At 52.5% G+C, this 13,034-nt stretch overlaps 2 protein-coding genes across 2 annotated transcripts in view; both read right to left on the bottom strand.

The window, feature by feature from the left end:
* The window catches only part of NEURL1B (neuralized E3 ubiquitin protein ligase 1B), a 50,742-nt gene that overhangs the window by 21,136 nt on the left and 16,572 nt on the right, over positions 1–13,034 (bottom strand). The window contains exon 2 of the mRNA XM_034960968.3: positions 12–557. Coding sequence (XP_034816859.1) covers positions 12–557 — 546 coding nt within the window. The remainder of the gene's footprint in view (positions 1–11; positions 558–13,034) is intronic.
* LOC134730406 (uncharacterized) lies at positions 1,216–11,846 on the bottom strand. The gene is made up of 2 exons (XM_063604356.1): positions 11,726–11,846; positions 1,216–4,879 (listed from the first exon to the last, which is right to left on the bottom strand). The coding sequence occupies exons 1-2, from the start codon at positions 11,844–11,846 to the stop codon at positions 4,395–4,397; spliced, it is 606 nt and encodes a 201-aa protein (XP_063460426.1). The 3' UTR covers positions 1,216–4,394.

Below are 13,034 nucleotides of genomic sequence, written 5' to 3'. Positions count from 1 at the left end.
CCGCGACCTACCCAGAAGCTGCACCTCGTCGGTGATGCCGTAGACATCAATGAGCGCCCAGAGCGGGCCGCCCACGGCCACGCCGCAGTGGAAGAGCACCGGCTCGCCGTCGTTCACGCTGTAGAACACGCGGCCGTGGCGGTCGGCCCAGTAGGCCAGCACCGTGTCGCGCAGCGCCAGGTTCTCGGGCAGTGCCTTGGCCCAGTAGCCCGGCCGCGTGACCAGGTCCGGGCAGGCGTACTTGGGGATGTCCTGGGCGCTCATGAGCGACGGATCGTGCGCGGTGAAGCCGAAGCGCAGCGCGCCGCTCCAGCCAGGGCGCACGGCCACCAGGCGCAGCCGCACCTGCTCGTACAGCCGGATGGGCCGCTGCGTGAACGTGACGCCATTGCAGAAGCTGTTGCGCCGTGTGGCCCGGCGCGAGTGGCCGTCCAGCCGCACGTTCTTGCCTTTGGCCTGCGCGTGGAAGCGCGGCGCCTCGCCCAGGACCGGGCGTCGCTCGGGGCCGGGGCCGCAGCACGGCCGGGTGGCCAGGAGGCGCGCCGGTGGGCTCGGGTCTGCGGAAAGACACAGGCAGCACGGTTAGGCCTCCTCCGAACTCCTGCGGGCCCCGATTGGTCTTTACTTAACAATCATTTTCATTTGAAATTCCATTTTAACAGGACTGGTTACTGATAAGAAGGTTCCAGGCTAGACCAAAGGGAGACCGACCCTAACTGGCCCTAATCTCTTTGCCACAGCAGTCAGCATACCCGTGCCACAGATAAGCGAACCAAGGTTTAGTGTGTGTGGTGAAGCACTAGAGCTGTTTCCCTGTCAGAGGCGCCAACACCAAGAGCTTACCACGACAGCCAGCCAGGGGCCAAATAACTTCCCCATCCCCATCAAATCCCTCCACAGCTACAAGGACCTCGCGGGGCCACCTCTGGGCCACAGAGTCCCTCCAAAAGCAACAGAGCCCTGGATTCTTGGGGTTAGTAGTGGAGATATTTGGCTGCTTTTCTCTGTGCAAATCATCCAAATACCTCCCCTACTTTTATTCAAAAGCTAAGACAGGTCAGGCAATAGAAACGGCCAAGGCAGCCTGAATCCCAGCTCTGGCACTTCCTAGGTGGGAGGTATGGGGCAGACTTGTCACTTCTCTAGCTTGTCTTTTTGCCTGACATGACTCCACTCACACAGCTGCTGAAAGAGAATGTGGATGAAATCCCTGGAGTACTACCTGGCACAGCGTGTGTATGTAACAAGTCATTAATAATATGATATTATTACTGATGATATATATTACTGAGGTTCCAAAGCACATCCAAGCCAGGATTCAGGGATTCCCCTCCCCTCAGCCACAGAAAATGAAGGCATTGCTTATGAGCAACGTTGGCTTTTCCGGAATGGACACCTTTGGGGTTCATTTCTAAAGACATTCTGCTCTGAAGGACCTGGGGAATCCCGGCGTGGTCTTTCAAAGGATCTGGTCACAAAGCCAGGTGGCTCAATATCAAGTGGGTGTCTTCCTCTCCCCCTGCCTTTCCTCCTCCCATCCTAGGGGCGGTTCCTGGGGGGCTCTGGGATCCTGGGAGGTGGCAGGGCGGGAGATTACTACATGAATCTCTGCTGCTCTTCGCACAGCAGCTGAGTACAATTTTCATGGCAAATTCTCAGAAACCACAGGCCGCCCAAGGCACACAATGAGAATGGCAACCCCAGGAATGAAAGACCACTCCTCCCACGTCCAGCCATGGGGTGCACTGTGCTCTGGGCACACCACAGAGTGGAAGTGGGGGGGTTCGATGAATCCTGAGCCTGATGCGAGCTAGGGCAGGGGAAAATGAAGAGGGAGAGGCAATGATGAGGCAAACAAGACATGGCTCCCCTTCCCAGGCCCTGGGAGAAGGAAGGCCCAGTCACGGGAGAAGGAAGGCCCAGTCACGGGGGGAGGAAATCACGCCTGGAAGCTGGGAGGCTCCTCTCTAAACAGAAGCCGCTGGCCCACAGAAGACAAAATATAAGGAATAAAAAAGCCAAGGTTCCACATTAGAAAGGAACATAAGGGGCTTCAGTCATTCTTTCACTTAACACATATGAAGGGAGTGTCTAGTATGTGCCAGGCACCATGCCAGGCACTGGGAATACAGCAATCACCAAGACAGACAAGGCTGTTGCTCTGATGGAGCTGACGTTCCAGTGGGCAAAGTCAGACAATGAAAAACGTACTCTTCCTGGAGGGAAGCATTACAGAGTAAAATTCAGCCAACAAGGCGGGGCAGAGAGAGGTGTTTTCTTAGGACTTTGAGGAAGGGCCTCCCTGATGAGTGGCTTTGGAGCAGAGACCTGAAGGAGGCAAGCAAATAAGCTGGGAGGGTGGTTGGGGGAAGACCATTCCAGGTAGGAGGTACAGCAAGTGCAAAGGCCCTGAGGTGTCACTGAGAAATGACAAGGAAGCCAGTTAGCCAGAATGGTAGGAGCAAGGAGGGAAGCGGGTAGAAATGAGATCAGAGCTGGGGTGGGGGGTGGGGAGATCCTATTGTTTGATTTTTCTTTAACCATTTTACTCTGAATGCAATGAGACCTTATTGAAGGTTTAGAGCAGAGACATGGTAGGAGTGCTCAGGCCACTGTGTGCAGAGTGGACTGCTGGGAGGCGGTGGCAAGGATGCTGGGGCCAGCAAAGCTACTGGATTATTCCAGGGCAGAGATCATGATGGCTCCTATTGGGGGTAGGTACCAGTAAAGCTGGTGGGAAGGGGTCAGATTCTGGATATGTCTTGAAGGTAGTAGAGATTTGAAGGTTTTCATTCATTTTTATGTAGGAAAATAGAAAACATTCAGTCTACTTGCTTTGGACATTTCAACTATATTCAATAGATAAAACAAATTGAAAAAGTCCTTTTGGATCTTTTTTTTTTTTTTTTTTTTTTTTTGAAATGGAGTCTTTCTCTGTTGCCCAGGCTGGAGTGCAATGGCATGATCTCAGCTCACTGCAACTTCCACCTCTTGGGTTTAAGCACTTCTTCTGCCTCAGCCTCCCGAGTAGCTGGGATTGCAGGTGTGCACCACCATGCTTGGCTAATGTTTTTTTTTTTTTTAGTAGAGACAGGGTTTCACCATGTTGGCCAGGCTGGTCTTGAACTCCTGACCTCAAGTGATCTGCCCACCTCGGCCTCCCAAAGTGCTGGGATTACAGGAATGAGCCACCATGCCCAGCTGGCCTTTTGGTTCTACAACAGACACTTGAATGGGAAGCAGAGTGGTGGTAAGGACAGGGTAGGGAGATACCAGTAGTAGATCCGGGAGGGCAGGGGCTTGTCCATGCCGTCTTTGGTTTCCCTGGGCTCAGCACACACCAGGCTTGATAAACACCAGTTGCTGCCTGTGTTACAGTTAGAGCTTGAGCAGACCTCAGGGATCATCTCCTCCAACAAGCCCATTTTACAGATGGGAAAATGGGCCAACAGAGGGAGAGGGGTCTGCCCAAGCTCAAGGTCAGTCAGGGTCAGGGCAGAAAACCCTTTCTTGGGCTCTTCTGGCCAGGCCTCCCCTGATGCAGGGAGGCAGAATATGGAGGTCATTTTCATGGAAGAAGGGTAAGGCCCACGAGGGGTGGCTGAGCACCACCTCCCTCAGCGTTGGGCCGTGGTGAAGGCCTCTGCCTTTCTACACCTCCCACCTACAGTTAGTCATGGGGGCACCTGCTGCTTCTGCCTGCCCAGTATCCATCCCTCTTTTTCTGGCTACTATGCTCCAGTTTTCCTTGGGAGATCTCGCTTTCCACCAGCTAGTGGATCGACCTCACTCCAACTCTAGATACTAGGGTGGCCAATCAGATGACTGCAGACTTTTTGGCTAGGGGCGCCCTCTTCTGCTCTAAGCCAGGTTGAGCTGGGTTTCTGATACTAGCAACCAACAATGTCCTGACTGATAGAATCACCGCACATTCAGACACTTACTCTAGGCTGGTCATGTGCCATGCATTTCATCATTTAATCCTCGTAGTGTCTCTGTGAGGTAAGGACTACTGTTAGCCATCCCCAGCATGCATGACGAAATGGAGTTTCAGAGAGTTCAGTCACTTGCCCAAAGTCACACAGCTGGTTTAGTTAAGGGCAGAGATGAAACCAGGGATTGAAGCCAGGTGTGTGTGATCCCAGCTCTGTTTTTTTTTTGGTGGTGGTGGTTGTTGTTGTTTGTTTTTTTACCATTTTACCATAGTCTCTCTGCCTTTTAAAAACCAACACAAGATGGATAGAAGGGCTGAGCCATAGACCCCTAAGGTAGGAGAGGGAGGCAAGAGGCTGCCTGTTGACCTCCTTCACCCCTGGGCAGACTTGCCAGGCACTGGACTGGCACAGGCAGCAGACAAAACGTTCATTCCACTGCTCATTCATTTCTTCATCCAGTTATTCTTTCTGCAGATCACACACATCCTGCCTTCGTGGAGATCTGAGTCTCTCCAGGTCAAGCAGACACACAACTGAATGCCCAACGACAACAGGCGTGATAAAGACCATCTCAGGCGATGGCACCGGGGGGACTAGGGGCCTGGAGGAGGCCCTGGACTCAGTTAGGGGCTGGGAATAGTGGGATGCCCACTGAGCCAGGTCTCGAGAGAGGAGAGGGAGCAGAGGGGAACGGTAGGGGCAGAGGCAGGGGGAGGCTGGAATTTGGGGGGAGGGTAAAGTGATACGGTGGGTGTGGCAGGGGGTGTGCCAGGTTGGGCAGTCACTGCCTTGTAGAGGTGAGGGCGAGGGTGCTGCAGACACCGCAGGAACCAGGTGGGAAGGCCCTGAATGCCAGCCCAAGAGGCTCAGAACGCACTGCATGGGCAAGAGGGAGCCGCTACAGGGCTTTTGGCAAAGCAGGGCCACGGCCACACCTGCACTGCCTGTCAGGGAGGGGCCTCCAGGGCAGCAGGGAGGGTGGACGCAGAGTCAGGCTGTGGGCCATCTCTAGAACCACGAGGTTAAGAGGAATGGACAAATCCCAAGTGAGCAGGGGAAACAGCACCCGGGTGCAGACCATCGGCAGAGATAGCTCAGGGACAGCAGAAGCCTGTGCTGTCCACGCTCACGGTGGCCTTGTGCACGACACTCAGCTCCTGGTGCAGCTTCCCCCAGTGCCCAGCAGGCCAAGGCCCCCTCCAGCTGGCAAATCCTCCAGGAAACATTAAATATGACCACATATCAAAAGCCCTTCTGAGCACCAGCGTCCATGGCCACCCTTATTTGATGATTTTTATCTCCCCTCCCCATCACTGTTGTTTTCCGACCTCATCTCTCAGTCAGAGAGTTTCTTTACAGAAGGGCTTGGGAATCCCAAGAGATGTTCTTTAAGAGCGGCCTGCAATTTAAATGAATACTGGGGTGGAGAGAAGTACTGCCTTGTTTCTATAGGGGAAGCTTCCTGCAAAACCAACTATATGTTAGGAAAAAATGCGGCCAAGTAACCAGCGAAGTTTACATATTTGTTTAATCTTGATTATATGATCTGACTTCCTTCAGGGAATAAGAGATAAACAGTCTTTATTTTTTTCCTCCCCAAGACCAGAGCGCTGACGTGAGATAAAGAAAACTAGAGTTAAAAAGTTTCTAAGAGGATGTGTTATTTACACAAATGGAAGATGCTTAAAATAAAAGAAAAACAATAAGCAATCTCAAATAGTACACCAGCATCTGCTTTTAGCTGGGTTCAGGGAAAGTGGTTCCTATAAGAAACAGAAAAATGTGGAGGGTGGACTCCAAGGGCCCTGCGGATCATCCTAGTTTGGAGATGTCAGTGGCAAACCTGAACTTTATCATTGAAATTGCTGCAACAAACACAACAGCCACATCATAGAAAGTTCAGAAAAGAGGAGAAAAATCTACCCGTCCCCCCCACCCGCTGCCTCTCCCAACTTTTGAACCCTGTCTCTGCATTTTTCATTGTCCCAGTCCTGATCCCACATGAGAACTGTGGGCTGTGCCCTCACGATGTACCATGGCTGTGCTGGATTTTTTTTGACACATGATACCAGCTAATTCTTAAAACAAAGCTTCACCTACAGGATTGGTGTCTCCATTTTTCCAGGAGAAAACAAGGCTCTAGGCAGCAAAGACACTTCCCTGAAGCTGCAAGGGGGCAGCGTTGAGATATGACCCCAGCCTGTCTGACCTCAAGCCCGTGCTTTTTCCCCCTGTCCTAACTTTCTTCCATAAGTACCACTGAAGTACTCAGTAATATAAGTAGTTTCCTAACTTTCTTACCATCAGAGTGCACAGACAATTTTGTGTCCTGCTTTTTGTTTTCTAATTCAACATTACATCGAAAGCATTTTCCCACATCGCTCCCAAGCCTTCTCTGCTTGTTTCATGGCTGCGGAATATTCCATCGAGGGCCAAATGTCCCCCACCCTTCGCCTCCTGGCAGTCACTACAGCCATTCCCCCAAAATGGCCAAGTCTGCGGGTGCAGAGATCCTTAGCTTCTGGCACCAGGACCAGACTCAAACAGATACCCTGTCACTGGTAAATAATAATAATAATAATAATAATAATAATAATAATAATAATAAACAAATAAAACCTCTTCTGCCAGGAAGAGGCCCCCAAACCACGCCAGTGACTAAATCCCCTGGGCCATCCTCCCATGAAAGACCGAGGCCCTGCTGGCCTTGGGTGGGTGCTGGCCCCAGCCAGTGAGCCGTGCCCCCCACTTCTGACCAAGAATTGAGGCCAGGGACTCTAAGAAGAAGTGGGGGAGGTGCGGTTTCTGTGAGGTGGGAACTCAGTGGAGACCTTTGCAGTTGCCCTTCTCGTTCATAGAAGGGAGAAGGGACAGCCCTGGCCCAAATCCCATGGCTTTTTTTTTTTTTTTTTGAGATGGAGTCTTCCTCTGTCCCCCAGGCTGGAGTGCAGTGGTGTGATCTTGGCTCACTGCAACATCCGCCTCCCAGGTTCGAGCGATTCTCCTGCCTCAGCCTCCTGAGTAGCTGGGACTACAGGCGCCCGCCACCACACCTGGCTAATTTTTGTATTTTTAGTAGAGACAGGGTTTCGCCATGTTGGCCAGGCTGGTCTCGAACTCCTGACCTCAAGTGATCTGCCCACCTCGGCCTCCCAAAGTGCTGGGATTGCAGGCGTGAGCCACTGCACCTGGTCAATCCCATGGCTTTTTAAGTTTTTTCTTGAGGCAGAGTCTTGCTCTGTCTCCCAGGCTGAGTACAGTGGCATGATCACAGCTCACTGCAGCCTCAAACTCCCGGGCTCAAGTGATTCTCCCACCTCAGCCTCCCAAGTAGCTAGGATGACAGGTGTGTGCCACCACACCCGGCTATTATTATTATTATTATTATTATTATTTGTAGAGTCAGGGTTGCTGGGGCTGGTCTCGAACTCCTGGGCTCAAGCAATCCACCCACCTCAGCTTCCCAAAGTACTGGGATTACAGGCATGAGCCACCATGCCCAGCCTAACCCCCATGGTTAATCACAGGCTGCTCCAGCCCCACCAAGACTAGAGGGCAGTGTCTTTCCAGCAGTTAGTCAATGAAACAGTGCCCGGACTCGAAATGCATGGCAGAGATTTGGAGGGTGGGTGATGAGTGTCTGCGGGTGGTTAGGGAGGAGGGAACTCTGGCTGTCAGGGTCACCACTGCCCAGCCTTGGCAAGTCTTTCTGGAAGGCCGGTCAACATAAGAACTGCTTCCTGAGTGGCTCTGAGATTTACTTCATGGGCTCTGGATGAAAGCCTGTGCTTTGCTACTGATTTGTCTGAGAGCCTTGAGCAAGTCACTGTACCTCCCAGAACTGCAGTTTTGTCATGTCTAAATGGCACGTGACCTTAGACCCCTGTCTCAGGCTGCTGGCAGGGGCAATGAGAGCATAGAAAAATCCCGGCAGAAGTCCTGGCACATAGTAGATGTTAAACAAACAGCTATTCCCTTCCCTTCCCCATGGGAAATAACAAGTCCAACCACTGGGTAAGCCCCTCACCTCCATCTCTTTCATGCTTTTTATTTCTACATCACAGTTTGAGAGGTGGTTAAAAAGAGCACAGGCTTGGAGTCAGACCTGGGTTTAAATTCTGGTTTTGCTTATTTATTAGCTGTGTGATCTTGCGGTCCATGTGATCTTGAGGTCCGTACTTAACTTCTCTGTTCCCCCTGCCCCAGCCCCCAACAACCTAGAAAAGTAGGAAAAATCATCTCTACCCTGCAAGGTTGTTGTGAGGATGACACAAAGCAAACTCATCAGACACACAGTGTGTGGCATGTAGTAGGTGCTCATTAAACACTTGATCTCCTCCTTTAACCACCTTATTTAGTTCCTTTGACTAGGAAAGGTTTATTCCTGGGTCAGAGATACCTACCTGTGGCAGCTGGGAAAATACGTTCTGAAACATTTTTCTCCCGTGTAGGGCTCATAACCTTGGCCAGCAGAGGCCTCTTGAAAACCCTGGGGTTGCTTCCCCTTGGTGTCCAAGGACAGAAGCCTATTTTTAAACTATGCCAGCAGGCGTCCTAAATGCGCCTTGTGCCATCCCCTGAATGGTCCCCACTCATCTCTCCAGCCTAGCCCTTCCTTTGATCTAAAAAGAGCCCAAGGAAATGGCAGTTACCGTCAGGAGGATGGCAGGAAGCAACAGCTCCCGATACTCTGGCCCCAAGACGCCGGCTTCCAGCCTGCTGGAGTTCCGCAGATGGCATGCTGGCTGAGGTTTTCAGCAGATTCCTCTCCACCAGGAAAGGGAATTGCCAAATGGGAGAATCGTCTATTCTGCCTCTTCCTTTGAACATGAGGATTACACTGGAGTTTCACTGGGCCTCTGCTATGTAGTGGGTACATGTCTTGGTTTATTGGGTTTAATCTTCAGGAAAACTCTGCAGAGTGGGTTTTACCACCTTGATTTCCCAGATGAGGAAACTGAGGGTCTGAGAGGACCAGGCTCATGCCCTTTCTTCCACCCCACCCCTTCTTCAAGGCAGCTGCCATAACTTTTGGGTTGGCGGGGCGTGGGGAATGGTTCATGGACCTTGTTAGAAGCAATAAAATCTATAGAGGCTTCCCCGCCAGAAACATACCCAGACTCCATGCACAATCTGATATTCAACTTCAGGGTTTCCCCCCAGAAACATACCCAGACTCCATGCACAATCTGATATTCAACTTCAGGGTTTCCCCCCAGAAACATACCCAGACTCCATGCACAATCTGATATTCAACTTCAGGGTTTCCCCCTAGAAACATACCCAGACTCCATGCACAATCTGATATTCAACTTCAGGGGCTTCCTGGACCTGGACCTTTATAACATGCGTCCTTGGACTGTAGACCTTGAGTGAGAAATCTCTGGTTCAAATGACATTTGCCCCAGTCCAAAATGTAAACCAGCACTGTTGGCAGTAGGAAGCAACATGGTGCTCATGTGTGTTGGGGTGAGGGGGGCAGGCTGTGCTCTAGAGAGAGGAAAAGGCAAGGCTGGTATTTAGCAAGGCTTCCCGCCATATCCAGAGGGGCCAAGATATCAGTCACCTTTGCCAACAAAGTTCCATTTTCCATTGGTGGGTTTAAAAGTGGGCTGGAAAAAAACATAACCAGGCTGGGCACGGTGGCTCACGCCTGTAATCTCGGCACTTTGTAAGGCCGAGGTGGACAGATCACCTGAGGTCAGGAGTTCGAGACCAACATGGTGAAACCCTGCCTCTGCTAAAAATACAAACATTAGTCGGGTGTAGTGGCGGGCATCTGTAATCCCAGCTACTCGGGAGGCTGAGGCAGGAGAATCACTTGAACCCAGGAGGCGGAGGTTGCAGTGTGCTGAGATCGCACCACTGCACTCCAGCCTGGGCGACAGAGGGAGACTCCATCTCAAAAAAAATAAAGAGAAAAGAAAAAACATAACCAACCCTTCCTCACCTCTGCCAAATGGGGCAGTGACAGGCACTCAGGAGACAGACACCAGCTTACTGGACTTTGTTCCCTTTTTCAGAGGCCTGGTTGGCCAGCATCCCCAAGGGAAAAGGGCCAGCCCGCGCTGGAAACTACCACTCTGCTCCCTTTGCTTTGCAAACAAAACCCCATCAACAGCTGCAAGGACATCCCAGAGAGGCCAGAGGTTGCAATGCTGCTTGTAGGGAGAAAAGCTCACTCCATCCAGGCCTAAGTGGCAGACCTCTCCGCTTGAGTGGGCTCTGATGCGAGAGTTCCCAGGGGGTGAGGTCATCCCGACGCCCCCTCCAGGGGGTGAGGTCATCCCGACGCCCCCTCAAAGCATGCTCAGCCAGGGCTGGGATTCCCAAGCTGACTCCGACCCTCTGCCGGGCCCCCTGACTGTGGTCTCTTCTTGATAAAGGGACCCAGGAAACTCCAACTTCAGAGGCGCCGGCTCCCAGGGCTAGGGCCCCACTGCAGTGAGAGGTGGGGGGAATGTGCCCTCATTCCTTCTCGAGTACATCACTTCCTCCTTCATCTGACATTTACAGAGCATCTGCTCTGGGCCAGGGCCCGCGCTGGCTGCCGGGTACATGCACTGACAAGTCACACACTGTCCCCGCCCCCTCGAGCTGAGACCAGCTGCAAGGATGGACATAAGCAGACCCCATGACTGCACAGGGTGGTGGCCAGGGAGGGCTGGGGCAGTGGCGACAGCTTCTCAGGGGAGCTGCTTTGCAGACTGAGGAAGCAGGGCTGCGAGGATGACAAAGGATGGGGAAGTGTGTTTCAGGCAGAGGGAACAGCACCAGCAAAGGCCTGGAGATGAGAATCAACTGAGAGCACTGGGGAACTGTGAGGAGTACAGGCCAGAAGGGAGAGGGGAGGGTGGAGTGGGAGTCAGGGGCAGTATCACAAAGGGTCTTAAAGGCCATGCAGGGGAGGTTAAAGTCCTCCAGAAGGTTCTGGGGGCTGCTGAAGGGTTGCGATCAGGGAAGAAAAACTCCTGTGGATCCACCTCTCTGAAAAATGAGATTGAAACCCTGGGCCTTCCTTTCTTCCATGCCAGTCAAAGTGACCCAGCGTGGCAGGAGTAAGAAAACAGTCCAGGTTTTGAATGTCTCTTCCAACGGCTGACATGGTCCTGCCCCTCAGCGCCTGCTTCTCCTCCTGGCAGCCCCTGGCAGCTGCCCAGTGATAAGCTGGCTGAGGTTGCCAGGCCTACCGTTTCTCCTTCTCTTTGCCTTGAGGACAGCCACTCCCCCAGCCTGGGTGGTGCCCAGAAGCCTGGCTGCTCCCAACTTCAGCCCCAGGAGAGCACCTGCGGGGCCTGAAGGTCAGCATTTTTGGCGCAATAGACCCACTGGCCCAAGTTCCCCTGGAGCAAGTCCGCTGTTCTTGCTCCTGGACTGAAGAAATGTTCTTCACACCCCAACAGCTGGGCAAAATGTTTGCTGGTCCCAAGGTCTCTCACTTACATCCTGACCTGCAAGAAAAAAGCTAGACTACGTATAAGTAGCTTAATCCACCTTCTGGCACAGAGGGTGAGCAATACCCTGGCTTGGTCTCAGGAAGGAAGCTTTGGGGGGGGGCGGGCAGGGGTGGTGGTGAATGTCATCAATCAGCTTGTTTTGAGCTCCTCAAAGGCCACAGTTTGACGGAACTTGGGATGAACAATAAGCAAAGCATCTACAAAAGGAAGAAAGTGACTGATTACAGCAGGGGGACGGAGCCCCAGGGCTGAGTGTCCCTGAGGCCTGAAAAAGAATTGGGGGTAGGGCCTGATGGGAGAGGCAGACCTCCCAGGGGACAATGGCCCCCCCACCCATAGGACCTTGCAGGAACCTCCTGACGGTGATGGAGGTGATGGCTACCAGACCCCCTCCCAGGGAGGAGGGCGGCTCTGAGAGATTGGGTGAGCTGCCCATGACCAGGAATTGTGGCATGGGTGTTTGAACTCATACCAGCCTGGCTCCCAAGGCTATGACAAAGATGCTATGGCTCCTGACGGCAAAGTGCAGAAGTCATCCCCGCAGGGAAGGAGGTCAACACAGTGCCTGACACAAGGTAGGTCAGCTAATGTCATCTTCCCAGCCACACTCGGCTCTGAGGCCCCCCAGGAAGTGACTCTGATGCGTGTCTCGTCCTTCTCTGGAGATGCAGCCTTCTCTTCTCTCTCCCCCTCACTCACCACGCAGGGCTTCCCCCAAACGCCTGAAAGCCTCATGAGAGCAGGTAAGTGTGGACTGAGGATGCCTGCAGGAAGCCTGCATGGACTTCTGCTCCCTTCCCCAAGAGGTAAAGGGCTACGTGCTTGGAAGGCATGCTCTGGAGCCTGTAGGGTCCAGCCCTACGGAGCTTAGCGGGTGTTCTCCCTGTGTGCGGAGACGAGAGATTGTAATAAATAAGACACAAGACAAAGAGATAAAGAGAAAACAGCTGGGCCCGGGGGACCACTACCACCAAGACGCGGAGACCGGTAAGTGGCCCCGAAAGGCTGGGTGCACTGATATTTATTGCATACAAGACAAGGGGGCAGGGTAAGGAGGGTGAATCTTCTAAGTGATTGACAAGGTGAAGCAAGTCACGTGATCACTGGACAGGGGGCCCTTCCCTCTTAGGTAGCTGAAGCAGACAGAGAAGGCAGCATAGGTCAGCGTTTTCTTCTATGCACTTATAAGAAAGATCAAAGACTTTAAGATTTTCCCTATTCCTTCTACCACTATCTACTACGAACTTCAAAGAGGAACCAGGAGTATGGGAGGAACATGAAAGTGGACGAGGAGTGTGCCCATTGAAGCACAGCACCACAGGGAGGGGTTTAGGCCTCCGGATGACTGCGGGCAGGCCTGGATAATATCCAGCCTTCCACAAGAAGCTGGTGGAGTAGAGTGTGCCCTGACTCCTCCAAGGAAAGGAGACTCCCTTTCGTGGTCGGCTAAGTAACAGGTGCCTTCCCAGACACTGGCGTTACCACTTGACCAAGGAGCCCTCAAGCAACCCTTATGCGGGCATGACAGAAGACTCACCTCTTGCCTTCTGGGTCACTTCTCCCAATGTCCCTTCAGCACCTGACCCTATACCCACCGGTTATTCCTAGGTTATATTAGTAATGCAACAAAGAGTAATATTAA

The sequence above is a fragment of the Pan paniscus genome, chromosome 4, assembly GCF_029289425.2.
Source record: "Pan paniscus chromosome 4, NHGRI_mPanPan1-v2.0_pri, whole genome shotgun sequence".
NCBI lineage: Eukaryota > Metazoa > Chordata > Mammalia > Primates > Hominidae > Pan > Pan paniscus.
The sequence above is the reverse complement of the archived record's forward strand: the minus strand, read 5'-3'. Positions and strand labels throughout refer to the sequence as shown.

Excerpts from the sequence above, each read along its gene's own strand:
- LOC134730406 (XM_063604356.1), bottom strand. The coding sequence starts at position 11,846 with ATGCCACAATTCCTGGTCATGGGCAGCTCACCCAATCTCTCAGAGCCG. Across the intron at positions 4,880-11,725 it reads GTTCCTGCAAGGTCCTATGG|GCAGTGCAGGTGTGGCCGTG; the intron begins GTGGGGGGGCCA and ends CCTCCCTGACAG.